This window comes from Amblyomma mixtum, chromosome 1, assembly GCF_055824585.1.
Source record: "Amblyomma mixtum isolate Tamu chromosome 1, ASM5582458v1, whole genome shotgun sequence".
Taxonomy (NCBI): domain Eukaryota; kingdom Metazoa; phylum Arthropoda; class Arachnida; order Ixodida; family Ixodidae; genus Amblyomma; species Amblyomma mixtum.
This window is the reverse complement of record NC_143012.1, coordinates 256,884,116-256,903,163: the sequence shown is the minus strand read 5'-3', so window position 1 is coordinate 256,903,163 and position 19,048 is coordinate 256,884,116. Positions and strand designations below refer to the sequence as shown.

At 45.0% G+C, this 19,048-nt stretch overlaps 1 protein-coding gene across 2 annotated transcripts in view; it reads right to left on the bottom strand.

The window, feature by feature from the left end:
• Positions 1-1,713: 1,713 nt before the first annotated feature.
• The window catches only part of LOC149371547 (peptidyl-prolyl cis-trans isomerase D-like), a 29,852-nt gene continuing 12,517 nt past the window's right edge, over positions 1,714-19,048 (bottom strand). The window contains exons 7-12 of one of the 2 annotated variants that reach the window (XR_016286894.1): positions 15,834-15,923; positions 13,518-13,575; positions 10,000-10,086; positions 9,133-9,175; positions 4,621-5,015; positions 1,714-3,083 (exon numbers count right to left, since the gene is read on the bottom strand). Coding sequence is in view for 1 of the 2 variants with exons in the window: in XM_089565818.1 (XP_089421944.1) it covers positions 4,927-5,015; positions 9,133-9,175; positions 10,000-10,086; positions 13,518-13,575; positions 15,834-15,923 (367 nt within the window). In the remaining variant the exon portion in view is untranslated. Of the gene's footprint in view, positions 5,016-9,132; positions 9,176-9,999; positions 10,087-13,517; positions 13,576-15,833; positions 15,924-19,048 lie in introns of both variants that reach the window. The other variant, XM_089565818.1, reaches the window with a different exon arrangement.

The following is a 19,048-nucleotide window of genomic DNA, read 5'->3' as shown; positions in this document are numbered from 1 at the left end:
TAGCGTGCTACAGGTCAAGACATGCTAAGATTTTTTTTTTCCACAAAGTAAAAATTTTCAGTTGAATTTTTGTGAATGCAGTTGTTGTAGACATGCTAGACTGAGAAGAAAAATTTGAATCCATAAACAGAATTTTAGAAAATTGGACAACCGAGAATGTCTTGCCCTGCATACAGTCCTTGGAGTGCGACAAAACAAACGCGGTCAAAAATAAACGAAGCATTTGCAAAGAAATCGAATGCACAAAATGAGCAACAAGCGACAAAAAGAGCATTGAGAAAAAGGGCATTCAAAGTTGATCACTACATTTACTTCTCTGGAAGGCACCACAGTGTAGTCCTTGGTGTCTTTTTTAATTCGGCTAACTCTGTTCCTGCTGCGAGCTGCAGGCTTGTTTTTTTTTTTGCTTGCCACTCCGAAACCATGAGCCATGTGTGCCACATCACACCATGAAGGATGCCGCGGAGCACTCACCATTTCCGAGCAGTCTCCCAACGGTGGGCAGAACTCGCGCCCTCAACCCTCCCAAGCTTAGGACTGCCAAATGTGTTTGAGAGGCTTGCTACACGGTTTAGAAGCAAACCCTTTGGGCTGTGTATTTTTGACCAAGTCTGTACATGTGTAGCACAAAAGTTCTCAATGAAACTGGACAATTTTGATTAATGAAATTGTGCATCAACAGCCTTCCTCAATTCACTGCTGTAAAGTGAAAGCTTAGCGAAACAGAAATGTAACACAATCAATACAAGCAAGCACTATTTTGCTGAGTGTTGGATTTATGTCTGCGTATGTGTAGAAGGTGGCAACAACAGATTGAGAGAAGCTGCCTTTTCACAAACTGTTCCGAAATCGCGACTTGCGACTCGGCGATCATCCTATAGAAATGATCCTACGAAGAATGATCTAACTCTGAGCTTCATCTCAGGCATTTTCAATTTGGCAGATTAAAGTATGTTGCCGGGCGAGTTCGTGACTTAACGCTGTAAAAGGACGCAGCACAAATAAACCGGACATATGTATTTGTTCTTTCCTTTTATTTGCACTGCGTTCTTTCACAATTGGGTGGATACCCATAGATGTAGAAGAATAATCAATGCCCATACCCACAGAGCTTATTACCAGTGCAAAAAGCTTATTGTAATTTTTGACAGAAGCCAACAGCCACAGAAACCAAGGGGCACAGGGGATTTTTTTTAAATTAATTTATTTTTTTTGTGGTGTTGATCAATTTAGAATATTACTGAGTACGTCATCGCTCAAAGCTAATTGATTAGAAAAGCAGAGGTCGTGGGTTCGGATCCCACCGACGGCATGTGGTTGTTTTTTCTTCTGCTTTTCTAATCAATTAGCTTTAAGCGATGACGTATTCAGTAATATTCTAAATTGATCAACACCACAAAAAAATAAATTAATTTAAAAAAAAATCCCGTGCCCCTTGGTTTCTGTGGCTGTTGGCTTCTGTCATATTTATAACGAGCCCCTCATTCCCCTTCCCGTGTTTGCTTTATTGTAATTTTTGTTTTTCAATAGCCCCCATTTGCTCTTTCATTACAAAATGTGCTGTAAGCTGACCACGTGTACTGGTTGCTATAACCACACCAACCCTAAAACATGCATGTTCCGTAAAACGTATCCCGGAAGGCGCTTCCGCTATCTCACTGCAGAAGGCCCTATTTTGAAATTGCACGAGAACAGCAAATGAGACAAGTGACACAAGCAATTCAGTGCTGTATATTTTTACAAGGCTCATTCACACGGTCAACACTATGAAGGACAATGCTTCAGACCACCTCATTACAAGCTCCCAAATGTCTCGTCACGCTATGTACACAGAAATGGGCCCAGAACCCGTGAAAAAACATATTTACACACTGCGCATCTAGCTTCTAGGAAGCTCTTCAAAGTTGTGACGACAGAAGCACCCCACACTGAATGCACAGTACTAAGCGGGAGAAAGGAGAAATTAAACGTAGCTAAAACTAGAAAAAGTGTCAATTTCCATGCTCAACCAGTCTAAAGCACCACCACACTGCTCGTTCAAAGCAGAAACTTGTGCACCACATGGAATTACACAGTCAAGCTCCTGTCTACACCCCCCCCCCCCCCCTTCCCCACTGTAAAAATGTACGGCCTCTGTCTCGGCAACATGGTGAACTGAACTGCGTAAACTGAAAACCACAGAAGTAGTCAAAAGCTTACATGTTCTTAAATTTTGCCCAGACATGCCTTGCTGCTGTGCTGAATAACTCAAACTCAAAATGTGGTACTGGTGGCCAGTCAAATGCCTAGACAAGCATAGTGCTGCATGTCTGGGCGTTGCTCAGGTGGACCAGATGGGTAGGTACACTGTGTTTGCAGATAAATATAACACAATTGTTTTAAAAAAGTCTAACACCTGCATAAACAATCTGTAATTCATTATATGGGCATGCAGACATTAAATTTACTAGTTATCATTACAAGGTACTGCAAAAGGACACTAGCATGAGAACGTGTGATTGGACAAAAAAAAGTATGTTTTAAGTATCAACTGTTATGTTTATCCGATTATTCAACTAATTTACACGCACAAACATTTAATTTACGTGGTACGGAGCACAGACTGATATTGCGGAGTGAAACCAACCACTGTACAATGGTAGTACATTTAAACATCTTTAAATATGAGCATGTTATCCGGGATACCTGCATGACTCCACCTCCCTTTGACATCGATAAACAGCAGGCAAGAAACAGCTGCCTGCCACAGCTGTGTGAGAAAATAGGCTTACTGACACTGACAGTTGCGCCGCTGACAGGAGTGCCTGCTAAAAAAAAGATTTTTGTCTCATCGCACGATGAAATCAATGAACAGGAAACTCGGCTGCTTTTGGTTTGTGCTGCCGAGAAGACCAGAAATTCAACTACCACATCTGCAGTACGCTACTACACTGAACTGTAACAAATAGCAATAATTTACACACCTTCCACTGACATCAAAGAGAGGTGGGGCTATGCAGTGCACTTGAGGCCTCGGCTGCATAATTAGGTTGAGGGTGTTTTCCGTGGGAACCACCTCGAACAATGCGCTCCTTTTCAGAAATCTAAAAGACATGGATGGAATCAACGCAGAATGTATGCTTTTAATTCTGAAACAATGTAACATCATCATAAGGCATGCTGATGAAGTGCACCACAGGACAAGGGCCACACCCACTGATCTCAAATCGGCCCCACCCTGCACCAGTTATAGCCACCCTCTCTCACTTTAGTTGTGTTAAATGATAAAATGACAATACAAATTACCGCTGTATTTAATGTCTCCACGACTGAATAACACAGGCTCAAATACACAGATGTCGTCGCTTCATTAACCCTTTCATGGGCTCGGGAAATATACTTCTCGCCAACTTTTTGCCACTGAAGTGTACTACTACTACCTTGCAGGAAATGATAAAAACAAGGAAAACAAAAATGGAGCGATACCATCTAGTGACATGGCAATGATGATTCATATACCTAGACTTTTCCCTGTAATGGGAACATCTAAGTGTCACTGAAAGTAGCCCGCTTCTGGCTGCGATGGAGCCTGAAGAGGTGTGTAGCACTTTGAAACCGTTTGCTTTATATATTCAACAAATTATTCCTTTTTAATATATCTACGATGACTTTTACGTAATTTTTTTTAGTCCTGCAATAAAGGAAAAAGCTGTGGTCAATGTCTCTGTTGATAATACGAGTTTAATACATTTTTTCGCTGTCCTGCCAATTGACCTACTACTAAAATAATTCCCAAATGCTTTTCAAGTATTCTTTGAAACTGCAAAACATTTCCTGCTGCCTTATGCATGCCGACCGGTCCTTGGGAAGTACACTTCAAGACACTATCAGTATAAGTTTTTTCACACTCTGCTATTTATAGAATTTCTTGATAAAATAGGCAGACAGTAGACCTTTACTAACACTAAAAGAAAGCTCCCAATAAAAAAAGCCCACCCAATTTGGATATCCACAATCCAATTCTGGTCACAAGTGGAGACCCATATGATGAACAAGTCACTGTTTGAAATCAGGACACAATTTGCAGTGTTCCAGTACGCCAGCTGTACAAATGTGAGAGCTGCAGATCTAAAATTAGCCCTTCACTGATCAGAAAGAGGAGCATGAAGAGAGACAGTACTGACTCCACGAGTTCTAACGAGAAAAAAGTATTGCTATCGTTACTTTTCAGCATGATTTGTTTTCAGAAATGTACCAGCAGGGCAGAGTGCATCAAATAACACCCTCGTAACACACACCCATGTTTTTAGCGGCAGCTGCACTTGGTTACAACCTACACTGCGCTTGCAGCCAACAAATGTAATGCACTAAGCAATAAAATACAGCTGTGTTCTATTCACCCTGGCCATACTGCTATATAAAAAGTAAAAAAAAGAAAGAAAAGCATTGCATCTTGGATCAAGTAGCACTGCTGCAATTGTTAACCCATAATTTTTGGACTGCACAAAGTTGGCTGCTCCTGGTTAAGTACACAACCTCAACTGAATGTCAAACAGCGCATGAAATCAAAATTTATCAGCTTTTGGCTCAGGCAGCAGGAAAAACAATCAGGTTTGCATGTATATAAAAAAAGAAGATTACCTTGCTGAACCCCACAGGCTCCCCATTTCGATGCTTTCTTGGGAGGCTTCTCGGGGGGCCTCAGACAAGGAGCCTGAACCCTGCGGCCCAAGTTACAGCCCAACATGCAAAGTGGCTGCCACCACGGCCATTCGGGTGCCCCTGCACACTCGTGCTCAGAGTCGCTCGTCACGACTCAGCCCGCTGGTGCCAACCAGCAAGCGAAACATGCGCAGCACAGGTGCGGAGCAGTAGCGCAGAAAAGCCGTCCAGGCCTTGGTGGAGACAGGTGGGCCACGTCGGAACTCAGTTGAACCGCATCAGAACTCAGTTGAAAAGCTTTGCATAGGCCTTGCGCTCCTTAGCCTTGTAGGCTTGCATTTCACCTTTGACAGCTGCTATCTCTGAAAGTATTGCTGTGGGAGAGAAACAGCAGTTTGGTCACACAGATGAGGCTGTGAGCACAACGTGGGATAGAGCACACACATCTTAAAAAAACATACAATAAACACATTAACTTAAGCTTTATTAAGACATGCTTAAAGAAGTCGCATTAAAAATATATCTTTGGATTTGCGGCTGAATGGTCGCTTGTAATCAATCCACCGTGTTTCCCCTTTCGGTTGGATGAACGACCGCACTGCAACTACCAATGACCGGCTGACATTTCACTGCTCATGACAGTAATCGATTGCCATGTCGGTGCTGTTTTCCACAGCACAAGTGCTTCTGTCATCAAGCACAATGCCCCTTTGAGCTGCTATAACACAATGTGCTGTGTCATGAAATAACAGAGTGCAAATTGGACTGCATTCACTCAATAACTGAAAATTTCTTGGATTTTAAAGATAAGGCCAGCATTCTAAATATTGTCTTCAAACCAAAAACTCAAACCACCCTGTGTGGAGATGGTTGGTTGGTTTATGGGGTTTAACGTCCCAAAGCGACTAAGGCTATGAGAGACGCCGTAGTGGAGGGCTCCAGAAATTTCGACCACCTGGGGTTCTTTAACGTGCACTGACATCGCACAGTACACGGGCCTCGAATTTCTCCTCCAAAGAAATTCAACCGCCGCGGCCGGGATCGAACCCGCGTCTTTTGGGACAGCAGCCGAGCACCATAGCCACTGAGCCACCGCGGCGGCGTACTTATAACTGATTTTTTGTTAGGAAAAAGCATACCATATATACACACACGAAAAAATAGCGCGCATGCGCACTGTCAACGAACTCCTATTGCTGGTAAAAGGTAAAAAAGGAGAAAGCAGGACTTCTTGCCAAGGTTGAAATTAATTAGGATGCAATTGAGAAACTGCTCAAAGTAACCGAAAACACGGAGAAAAATGACATACTTTACCCCTCTGACTACGCTACTAATGAAGTGAACGCTATTCCTAAGCGCTACACGACCACTCGAAATCAGTGGCTGAGGCATAAATCCCTAGATTCAGCATAGCCGATTCTTGTGCCATACTTCTGCAGCCTCTTTGAACAGCACAATGACTTCTGTTCACTGTAGTATCATGCCAACTGTGAACTGTCTTTGTCAAGCCAATTTTCATTATCCAGAAAAGATTGCACTGTTCTGTGCGATAATGAGGGGTTAACTGCAGCAAGAAAAAAACCTGCCTGCGGGTGTTGTTGGTACAGGATTGTGCCTCAAAACCCTGTGGATAGCACCGAGTTGATCAATGTCCGTAACTTCTGCTGTTGGAGGCTGCTAGTGGTCACCTTATATGCCAAAAGAAAACGTAACAAATTCCCACGATCACCGATATTACTGGTGAGGCTTAGATCATATAAATATTAGCTGGCAACCTCGCAGGCCCCTAGGCAGCAAAAAAAAAGTGTGAATGGGTGAAATTCTCTGGCACTACTTTGTGCTTTGTGCAAATGGTTTCCATGCTAACATGCAATGCTATCCCCACTGAAGTGCATTTTTTGTGAGCTCCATGCCACGAAGGTGTTTCGGCAGATGGCCTTGACATACCGTATTTACTCGCATAATAGGCGCACTTTTTTTCCAGAAAATCCGGCTCAAAGTTCGGGGTGCGCCTATTACGCGGGGTAAAATTTCCGGAAATTTTTCGACGCACTAAATTGAACATACCGCATAAACGCACTCGTGTACGGGCCACACCCTGTTTTCCCAAAGAAAATATTAAAAAAAAAAGATCCGTTTAAGGGCCGCACCGAAACTTTCCACGACCCACGCGGGAATCGCCTTCGAAATGCACGCGCCGAGGCCTCCGCGATCGGCTCCGGCTGCGCGCAACGGGCGCTTGATCGCAGAGGCCACAGACGCCGCCCACGGAGGGCGCCCGAGGCCAAGGTCATCATCGTTTTCCTCCGCCGCGAGCTTTCGCTATCCATATCGCCATCAGCATCTCCAGCTCGTTTTTTTTTTTTTTTTTTTTGTTGCTGTCAAGTGCTGGGATCTGCGGTAGCGCGATAGTTCATCGTGGTTTATGGCTTTGCCACGGAGCGTTGCTGTTTTAGCTCGACGGGCAAGCACCTTAATAGCTACACGGCTGGGAGTTTGCTCTCGAACATGGCAAGCGAGCGGCAGGTTGGAAATTCGACGTGGCCAAGAAGTGCGGCAGTTGCGACTGCGGCGTGCCTAAATTTTCGTACGCGACTCCAAGCGCCGAGGTTTTCGCGGGCCTAAGTCGGGAACGTTTCCGGTTGGAGACGAAGCTTTCCGAACAGACGTTTAAAAAGAGCATCCCTGAAAACTGTGTGCGGCTGTTCGACGCGATGTCGTTGTACGTGCTGTGGGTCCGCAGCAGCTGCGACGGCAGCAGCACTAGTAGGGACTAGTAGTCAGTTCAGCAAAAACTGTTAAAATAAAGATTGGGGGGCGGGGGGCGGCGAGGCGTCGGCTTGCAATCGTGTAAATACAGTATTGGTCACAGTGCCAAGTTCGGGGTGCGCCTATTATGCGCAGAAATAAAAAAATCTGATTTTTCGCGACCAAACTAGGGGTGCGCCTATTATGCGAGTGCGCCTATTATGCGAGTAAATACGGTAATGAACTTGCTACACCCACTATGGTGTGCTACTTGAAATCTGACCGAACCATCCTGAAGTTTCATGATGATAAAGCACGAATAGACACGAGAGAAATGCCCGCAATCACAACGAGTGAACGCAGTTGACACAACGCACCGTGTTCCAGCACCATGCACTGCACGCTCAAAAGCAGCAAAAAACTATAAGCCACTGCAAAAAAGACAGAGGATGAACAGTGTGCACCCATTGCTGTCGCTTGGTTTCTCACGTAATTGCGGTGCCGATGGCCATTGCGCACTGGGAGCTGGGACAGTGGACAGCACCAGTGACGCGAGGCAGTGACCATTTCCTAGGTCAGCGATAGCCGCATTGAAACCAAGAGCAGGGACATGCAGGAACAAGCAGGTGCCTTCACGGGCCCATCTAACGGCAGCGGCTCAATTGCATGAGCTCATCCAAACCGGCTATGGTGCCTCCAACTCCCCCACCTCCCCACTCCATCCACTCCATACCTAGCGGCGTTACACACAACCAGCCATTATGAGAGCCTTTCAGCCGATGATTCAAACTGAACAGCATAGCAATCAAAATACAACTTGATTAAGTGAATGTGATGCAATGCTAACAAGTAGCGAGACGTTTCACACCTGGTGTTAAGCTTGTTGGCAATATAATGCAGCTGGTGCTGAGAAGCTGAGCTGGCCTGCTCAAAAATCTCGTTCCAACTACAGTCAAAACTCGATACAACGAACACAGACATTACCAATTACTGTCTATACCGAACTGTTCCCAGACACTTTTAACAAACATGCAATTCTTACTTTATATATCGAACAGCCAAGTGCCAAGCTGTGCCTATCAAATGGCAGGTGACAGGCTTTGCCTCAACAAGAGTGACTGCCCGTGCCACGGTTCTCGCTTCATCTCGCACTCGCCAACAGCGCCAAGGAAGATATAGCAGCGTGAACAGTTGGCAGCCAGGAGGTAGGCTCCCGTTTACACCTCTTGCTCCTGTCGACAATGCCTCAGAGCCGGGAGCATGGTCGGCTGTAGCCTTCCAGTAGCCATACTGTGCTAATGTCAACTGACAGTGGCGGTGAAAATGGCGACGGCTTTCGTTCTGGCATCCCATTCTTCACGCGACACTGCTGCAATGCAGGGAAGACACCCTTACTGGAATTTCACTAGCTGCTGCCGCCTGCTGGTGGTGCTGTGCGGGGAAGCCAACCTAACTGGTGTTTGACACTCGCTTTCTTTTTATGGCCCCTGTAATCGCCTTGAGTGGCTTTTAAATGGCTCAGCAACTTCAGAAAAGTCTCTCCCAGTTGCCACCCTTTTCTGACTAAATTTCGCTTCTCCTGCCTGGGTTTTAGCAAAATTTTATATTACGAATTTTGGCTATATACAGAACTATCTACAATTTTTTACCTGTTCGCTATAATGAGGTTTAACCACCAATATGGAACACATACCAGCTATGATCAAACATGAAATAGGGGCTTCCACTGAAAATACAGCTTACCTTTATTATTTGGCGACAGCGAGAGTGCTTGCTGCAGGTTGGCCTGCAAGCGGCAAAGTGGCACTTAGTCAGTGGCACACTACCAACACAAGGTCAGTGGGGACAGGTTGTTGAGGCAGTGGATGGGAAAGAAGATGGGTGCAGCAAAAGTTCAGGCAAGACTGCTTGTAGGAATAACAGCTTTGCGTGTCATGATGGCTCTCGTCGCTAAAGCTGGGTGCAGCAAAAGTTCAGGCAAGACTGCTTGTAAGAATAACAGCTTTGCATGTCATGGTAGCTCTCGTTGCTAAAGCTACCCATTTCAAATGAGAAATAACTTCAGCGCCAACTTGAGAAGCATCATGAAGAAGAGCTGCCTTTCTTCTTGCTCTGATGCAAAGCTTTTCATGTATACCTGATACATAAAATTTATATTTTACAGTACACCTCCAAAGCACACAAAGAAACAACAGTGCCAAGCAGAGCAGCATATCTCTCAAACCATGACTTGTGTAGAGAAGAAGGCAGGGGACATGAAATTAACACAATTGAACAGCTTGACACCACCACAAAAAAAAGCAAAGAAAAGCTTTACAGTACAGAGCTGCAGTGGATTAGTCATGGTGCCAGGAGTGATCTATGATAGGAAAATAATTACAGCATTACCCATATGCCCTAGCTGTGTGGCTGCACCACTGTGCTTTATGTTGCAAATGAGCACCACAACCGCTCATACTGTTTCAGCCACATGCTGAGCACTTTCAAGCCCCTCCAATATGGGCCCCAGTGATGGTGCCGAATTGACATTTCCAGGAATTCTGGTTACTTAGTTTCAGCACTTGACACATGCTAGCCAACAGGAAGGCAGTTCCATAAGGAGGGACGCACCATGCTTTTCTCGTAATCCCGCATGCCATGGAAAGCCTGGCCTCTCCTGAAGAGTGCCTTGGGGTGCCTTGGTTCAAGGTCAAGGGCCTGTGGAAGTGAAAAATGCTGCGCTCAAGAACGACACAACATATAATGCTCGAGTGTGGAGGGCCTCAAGAGAGAGACCCCGAGACACAATTTTGCCAGTTATGCTCAATAGGGCCGCCTATGTTTCCAATGCTCTCAAACCAACTGACAAAGCCACCCATCAAATTTCAATGTTCATGATTGGCGAGGTGCTAGCGGTACTCACTGTGGCAGCTACTACCAGAGTCGGGCAGCACCAAACTCTAGAAGACTGTACAAGTGCATTACTGCCATTTCTGCAACCTCGAGAAGGGCAGCAATTCTGGGACATGTTTACTATGTTTGACAACCTGCACTGTGTAATATAATTAATACTCTGTGCCCAGAAAATAATAAGATTTATTACCATTTAGGGCATGCATGCTTTATACTGTCACGTGGTGCAGGGCCCGTATTACGGAACTTTGTCAAAAACCTGTCAAAAGTTATTGACAGTGACGTCAAAATGACGAAACGATGTGACGTCGACGCCTGACGCAAAATTGACGCAACGAGGAATCAGCCAATTACAGCAGAGCGGCGCCCCGGAAGCGTTTGCCTGCACGAAGAGGGACCGTCTGCTAAATTTTGCTAAAAGAGTAAAGAAATGTGCAGCGATAAAAATAATTATTATTTTATTTTGCCAACAAATGATGTTTAAAGCTAAAAAATATTAAGAAAAACAAGAAGCGCAAGAAGTTAGGCTATTAAATTTCCTGGTGGGTAACTTTTGCTGCCGCGGGGGTGCGCAGACGGCGGTAAAACGGCAATAAGCCGCTTTGCACGTGAACAGCTGTTCCACGCCTTGATACTGTTTTCTTACGTGGCGACGAAAATCAAGGTACTGTGCGGTTGTTCTAAGTGCGGAAAAATCGACGAAGCCAACTTGTTAAGGTCGGTGTTGTTTGGCTCTTACGATCGATGAAAAAAGTGTCAAAGCGTGAAGCGTTGTATGTGATGTGTGGTCGTCTGTTTCTTTTTCCTCGACCGGTAAACAGAAGACGGCCACGAAGTGCGATTTGCAGGTAAAAATAAAGTTCTTTGCCAGCATAAGCATGTTTTATTTGTATGTAGCTGTGGCACAGAGGTGTCGTCGGCTGCCGAAGCTTGCATGAAAGCCGCCGGTCGCAAATAACCGCTGTGCACACAGCACCCGCCGCTGCACCGACAGCGCATTCGCACGCAAACCTCCAAATTCATCGGCGAGTTCGTCGCATAGCCACACCGCAATCTGCCTCTCCAGTCGAAAAAGGCGTCGGAACAGCTCGTCCGGCAAGTCAAACGCGTCTTCGTGCGCCCTCCTTTGCCGTTGCTCGCGTCGCCGCAGCCGCCTCAGCCACATACGACGCCGCTGCTGCCACCGCCATTTTCTGTCAAAAACGGAACGGTCCAATTTTGACCGCCTCGAAGCCGTCAAAAAAAATCGTCAAAATGCGCCTGCATAATTAGGCGTGCAACGTCACCACTTCTGTCATGTCTGTGACGTAAACGCCAGCCACCCATGACGCAAGAAAGCAACATGGCCGCCGGACACAGCCGACCAATAGGAGCGCGACTACGGCGGGTCTTTTTGACGAGTTTTTGACGCGTTTTTGACAAGTTTTTGATTTGACAGTTCCGTAATACGGCCCCAGGTGATGTAGGGCACAACCGGTGTTGCACTGAAACAAACACTTGATACTGGGTGAACTTGTGCCGACAAAGAATAGAACAACTGAGCAGCGGCGATAGCAGCAAATGCACTCAGCAGTTGTCAAAATACACAAAGCCGACCACTCTTGGTTGCGCTATATTACAATGCAGCACTGAAATTTTGAGATAAAGCATTTAAAGGACAGACAACCATATCATGTCATGAAAACATGTTAGAGTGCCGACTGAGGCAAGAACAGTAATGGTGCACCTCTTGCACGACAAGCAACAAGGAATCGATATGCAAAGGCACTAGCCTGCTTGCTACTTCAGTACCCATAAGCTGAAATGCAACTGAAATGCAACTACCGATGGCAATAATACCATTGTATTAGCTTGCTTAAGTACTAAGGACTGTCGGCTCTCTTGCAGCAAGGCAGCTGACATCGCTGCTGAGCAAGTGCAGGAGGAGGAAAAAAAAAAGGCCTGTGATGTCACTCTTTTAGTCATGTGGCCACTCTATCCTCAGAGCTAGGGCACATGTTCATACACGGAAGCATCTACTGAACAACACAGCAACCACCTCAGTTCAACTGGAAAGCGCCCCGCACAGAACTTGAGGAGGCCAACGGCTCAACCCTCACCAGTGGCACCGTTTTTTCTTCTGCACTGCTCATTTTCACACTCCATCTATAAAATTTATTGCAAATCGCTTTCCCATCACAAATAAGCACTGCATTTGCCCTGTGCTTAACACAATCCCAATGCTTTCCTTGTACTCTATATCTGACTAAATTGCCCCACTCTTGAACTTCCCAATACAAACAGACTGTACTGTCTTTGCCAAAAGTAGTCAGGCAACGGTGATTTGTTTCTTAGCTGCATAGCGAAGCTCTCATGGCAGCCCTTAAAGGTGCACTGAAGAGGAATCTGAACTCGTCTTTTTGCCGCAGGAACTCAATCTACACGTTCTGAGCATTCTTAGAAACGTCGATTTATTGCCCTGTGTGGCCGATTTCCCTAATTAAATTGAATTAACGTCCGGCTCCCGCCTTTTTTTTCGAATTCTGCCTCATACGGTGGGCAGAGTCGACCAACGCGGGGAGTGCCTCTCACCCAGTCCCGTGGCGGCTTGCCGCTCTGCCATCGGCGGAGTAATACGTAGTAGTCTGTAGAAGCAAATAGTCTGCGCGTATTTTTATTTCTGAGGGCTTATTTTGCGGCTATATTATCTACAAATGAAACTATTTATTCACGGAAACCTAAAAAACAAAATGAAGCGAAAGCAAAGCCTCCACGGAGCTGGCTGAAGGGCACTCCACGCGTTGGTCGACAACGCCCACCGTACGAGGCAGAATTAAAAAAAAAAGGCGGGAGCCGGACGTTAATTCGATTTAATAAGGGAAATAGGCCACACAGGGCAATAAGTCGCAGTTTCTAAGATTGCTGGGAACATGTAGATCGAGTTCCCGCGGCAAAAAGACGAGTTCAGATTCCTCTTCAGTGCACCTTTAATCTGTGAATCTGTGTAAAGTAAGGCGAACCCTTGTCCTCATGTTCTGACACCTTTCGGTCTTTAGGGCTGCTACAAAGGCTCCGTTATATGGTTGAGAAGCAAAGACCTGTTGCTCGGTTACTTTTGGCACAGGGGGTACACATTCAGGCCTCTCAAACCCATAGACACCAATGAAGTGGCATTTACAGAGCATGCTCATTGGCATGTTTGTTCCTGAAGCCTTCAGAAAACATGCTGCAGCAACGGGATGTGCGCGTCCAATCACCTCATCACAGTCGTCCAGAGCCTGGTGGTACCTCTTCAGCTTCAGCTTGGATGCAGCGCTGCATGCAAAGCATCAGCATGAGATGGGCTCCACCCAAGGCAGTCCACTAAAACTCTGCACTCAGAGACAGCTTCCTGGGACATAACTAGGACCCGGAAATATAGGCACTTAAGACCCCTGATATAGGCAGGCATCTAGGCTCTAAAAAATATTGAAATAGGCTTTCTAAAGCACAAAATAGGCGCTTTGAATAATACTCTTTATTCATAAGTACAAGATTTGTAAGTCAAGCACGGATCATACGCAGTCCTCAACTGAAGCAAGAAAGCGCATTGTCAGGTTTTCGAACTTGAAGCTGCTTCGGTTTTCGCTAAGCATAACTTTGTACTTTAAAAGATCCTTTTGACATCACATGAACTTAGTGGCGCGAACCTAAAACATGAGTTTTGATAAAGGCTTAGGCCTTCAGGTGATGTGGCCGTATCGTCTCCGCATAGAAAGTCTCTGATTTGGGAAATTGTTTCTAGGCATCTATTTTTTTCTACCAATTGTTGCATCTTTGTAGAAGCAGTAGCGCCCTTTCCTTCCAGTCTCCGAAGTGCTGCTGGTACTTCTTCGACTGCCTTGAGTGATTCATATATTGAGAGTCAAGCCTTTTCCAACTTTGTCATCCTTTCCGTCAATGTTGAGAAATTTGCACTAATGTATTTTAGGACTCTTTCCAAACACGCCTCTTGCTACACTTCGAGATAAACACTTCGTTACACTACGTTCAAGCTACAATTCGAGAAAAACGTTCGGCGAGACCCGCGCCTTTTGTGCGTGCATCGGCGCGCGTCTCTCACCATCATAGAGATATGTCTCAAAATTGAAAAACAGCATCGAGGACCGAAGTTCCGTATTTAGGCATTTATAGGCAAAAAGTGCGGTTAAATAGGTAGTATTTCCTAAAAAGTGACAAAAAGGCAGGCAAGTGCAAAAATCGCCCGTTTCGGCATTCATAGGCATGTTTAGGCAAATGCCTAAGTTTCCGGGCCCTAGACATTACGCTGGTGGGCCTTTGTCCCTTGTCAGGTGCAGCGGTGTACACAGTGAACTTCCTCTGATTACAAATACTGCGAAAGCTGCAGAGAGAGGGGCTCAGATGCTCTGCGGCTACAGTGAAACTGTCCTATTAGGCAAATCAAAAATACGGGAGGAACAAACTAAGCAACAGGAATGAGTGTTTGCATGCATTACTGAAGCCCTGAATTGCGCAGCACATGTCTCTATCTTACTGCCAGGTTTGTTCACTTGCACACATAACAGAAGGAGGGCTACACAAGATAAAGTGACAGAAAGCGATATAGTTATGCATAATGTGATGCAAATAATGCATATATCAAGACTGAAGTGAACTAACAATGCATGTTTGTGCAATACATTACAGAAAAAAAAAAGTAGACCCTAAGTTTTCCTTTTTTTTTTAAGAACACAGAACATTCAATTTTAAGTTATCCAGCACCTCTCAAAAAATAAAAAATTATTGCACATATAAACACATTAAATGCCGGAATATGTACATAAAGGATTCTGGCCACACAGAAGGAGTTTACCGTGAAAATTTGTCTGAAAGTTTGATAAAAATAAAAGACTTTGAAGAGAATGATGTAAAAACTCCGCAAACGGAGTGACGTGGCAAAATTCGTAAGGGGGCGTTGCATATGGCCTTGGGAACCAAGTGCTGCCATCGTCACACAAACATAGTTTCCGTCATTTCTGCCAGTTTGTGCATTTGTGAACTGGGTAAAAATGGCGGCAACAAAGTGCAAGGCGACATCTCTGAACCCACCCCCAACATTTGTAGTTGAGAATATGCTTTTTATTTATTTTTTTAAGTGTCAGCTTTCCTTACTGCGTTCCTCCGTTTCGCACTGTCTGCAATCTTGGCAGCTACAAATGCTGCTAAGCTTCTTCACAGTTTTACTCTGTGCAGGCGCACACAATGCCTCTTTGCTTAAATCGGCATGCAATGACCGATCTATTCCACCTGTACTGTTCCATGACTACAGTAAGTACACATGTCCAGAGCTCTGGCTATTTTCAGAGCCTTGCCCTCATGCCCTCACCTCATTCCCTCACACCTTCTATTTGAATACTACACATAGATTCATTGTAAAGTGATCAACTAGAGGACTGCTGGCAGCGTGCATTTCTCAGGCTGCTTCTGAGCTATTAAACTGCTTTGAACAGGCCATGCTGTGAGCACAGATGCTCTGCAGGCTGCAAAAACTCACAGAAGCCCCATGCACGGTTAGCCAATCAACATCCACTTGCCTGTTGAGTATGCAAGGCAGCACCACAACGGCAATCTTGCTTTCCTGCTCTTTGGAGAGCTCGTTCACCTCGTGTAGTCTGTTGAGGTACCTACCAAAGCATTGACACACACACAAACAGATGTTACCACAGCTTCATAATGGGTTGCTCTGCCGAACAGAGGGCAAATGCTCACAACAGAATGCAGCGCCTCGTTGTTACAGACGAGTGCAAACTAAATTAAATTTTGTACAACATTTAGGAAATGCTGGAGGCACAGGGAGAAGGTTTCACAACAAAGTCTGCATCACTATGAAAGCAACAACAGCTAACTACTAAGTGAGCCCAGCTCACCGGCTTTCTGCTGCTCTCTAGCTAGTACAGCAGACTCTTGATAATACAAACTCAAAGAGAAAAACCCGCCACGGTGGCTCAGTGGTTACAGCACTCGGTTGCTGACCCGAAAGATGTGGATTCGATCCCGGCCGCGGCGGCCAAATTTTGATGGAGGCGAAACTGTAGAGGCCCATGTACTGTGTGATGTCAGTGCACGTTAAAGAACCCCAGGTGGTCGAAATTCTTGGAGCCCTCCACTACGGCGTCCCTCATAGCCTAAGTCGCTTTGGGACGTTAAACCCCATAAACCAAACCATCAAAGGGAGAAAAGGTTTTGTTTCGAATAATGGGGAAATTAACAGTCGCCTTTTTAATACCTTTGATGTTGGCAAGACAAAAGCATGAGTTCGAAAAAACTGGCTGTTCAAACTGAGTGCGAATTTACAAGGGTCCACTGTACAAAGACCACAGTAAGAACGCCAAGAAAAGAAATCCCTCACATAAAGGACATAAAGGCAAACTTTACAGAAGTAAGAAGCCAAGTTAGGCCGATGATTTCCCTTAGGAAACACTGCCAGTGCTTCTTCAGCATGAACAGATAACTGCACTGACTACAAAATTGCCAATTAAGTCTCCAAGTTTTTACCACAATTACAGCCCTCCAAAATTCTAATGTTACGGCATCATCCCCATGGTGAATCAGACAAAATGGCAAATCTCTCAACCAACCGAGCAAACATCTGATACCAGAACTAATTCACCCACCAATCACAAGGGCCTTTGCTATAATATTTACCAACAGATGGCACCACCTTATTGTCTTGCCATGAAGGCCAGTTTACCATCCTTCATGCCACTACTAAGCACAGCAATTGTGAACAGTGCGAATGATCCCCAGAGCTTGTGCCTGGCTCTGCTGTACACAACAGCTTCACGCATGCCAACTACGCAGCATATGAAGCAAGCAAAGCTTCACATTCTCGAGCATCTTCAGCACCTGCTGTTCTGCTATTCTGATGGTGCTTCCTGTCCCTCCCAAAATACTGTCGTACACGAAAATGAAGAGGCAGTCATGGCTGCCAAACAAACCAGGAGACAAGGCACAGTTACTGGCATTCTCGAAGGCTGTCACTACAGTCTTTCCTCTCGTAGCAGCACGAAGTAACAAGATGGCATGGCAAGACAAGAGCAACATGTGGCATAGTTTATGCTTTGTGGTTAAATACCATGACACATGAATAAAGTAATTGCTCAGGTGAAGCGTTAAAGTAAAATAGGAAGGTGGGTGTCCTTCCGTAGATCAACACCATGATTACAAACATCGGCAGCGCTCATGGACACCTGAGGCAGCCAGGAGTATCAGCAGTACCATTTTCTGCTACAGTTTGTGGTTTGCTTATCATGCCGGCTGAAAACTGCCTCATGGGTGGAGCTCTCTAAGCTGTACAGTTTAAACGACTGTATTTGCAAATTTGCAAACACATGCACATGGCCATGCTGGACTACACAAGAAGGCTATCCAGCTCAGAGAAGCACCCAGGTGATTAAATGCAGAGAGTTGTGCATGTGAGGGAGAAGAGGGATGTTATTTCTGCAACACCACAACACCCACTTATCGTGACATTTTTCAAGGATATCAGTTTTGCAATAATATTGCATACTTTTTAATGGTTTCTCAGAAAACGACCACCTTCATAAGTGCACTGTGAAATTAGAAAATTATTTTGAAATTTAATTTACAGTATCCATTTCTGTGGGCTGTGCCCCTGCCAGGTACTCCCATAATAACTCCCGCACTTACATATTGCGGTGTCTTGAAAATACTACATCAGCTCTGAAACGATGCTCCATAATTTCACATTCTGTTATACTAGAAAGTACTCGGCTTTTGTCAGTGGAGGGGCAACCTCATAGGTGCATTGTAAAATTAGAAACCAACTCGATATAATTTTGTTTTCATACATTCCCATGAGCCTTAACCCTAGCTGTTACCCCCGCCGGCCAGACAGCAGCGCTGCCACATCCGGCTTACATCGCAGATTCGTATTGGTCTATACATGGACCACGCTTCCCGCAACCTCAAGAAAATTGAAAAGACAGCAGGTGTAGACGTGACCTTCTCAGTCTCTCAGCGCCTGTCTAGGCTTTGCCGGAATTTTAATTGGGAAAAGAAAAAAAAAAGAAACCATGACAGTGCCATGCAGCATAGAAAGCACTCTGTAACTTGAGCAGAAGGTGTGGTCTAGCCCATCCCACTAGTATCATGTGGCAAGGAGATGTAGCAATGAAACGTTTAAGGAACACAATTGCAAATTAACAAGACAGAAATCAGGGCAGTTGGATATCACCGGTAAAAATAAAGTAAAAGCTAGTTAAATTGAACTTCAAGGGACTGGAAAAAATGTTATTGAAAGAGCCCAATAAAACTGACAAGAACCATTTAAACTACAATGAATTTATCTCGTGAAAGACTGTGTAATGATTGTCTTCTTTCGAGATGAGAACAGCGTGACAGTGACGTTCTTCCCATTTCCATCACTGCTTTATAGAGTGCACACTGTCGGTAGTGTTGAAGCAAAACAGCTCCAAAATGAAAAACTTCGTAAAACTTTGCAGCATGCAATTCAGGTTTGAGTAGGGCTATTTTGACGATTGCCTGTTGTGCCAATCATACATGGGCGCGGCCTCCCTTTGGCAAGCCACTTGAATAAACCAGTGCGACATGTGTAGCATTTGAATTAGCAAGCATCTGACACCATAAACTTCAATGACCATTGGCCGGGATCAATCCAACAGTTCAAATTATCCCGATTTCCAAATTAATGGTGGTCAAATTAACGACTTTTTAATTTATTGCTGTAACCCACAGTTCGAGAAGACAACAGTATTGTTAAAATGCC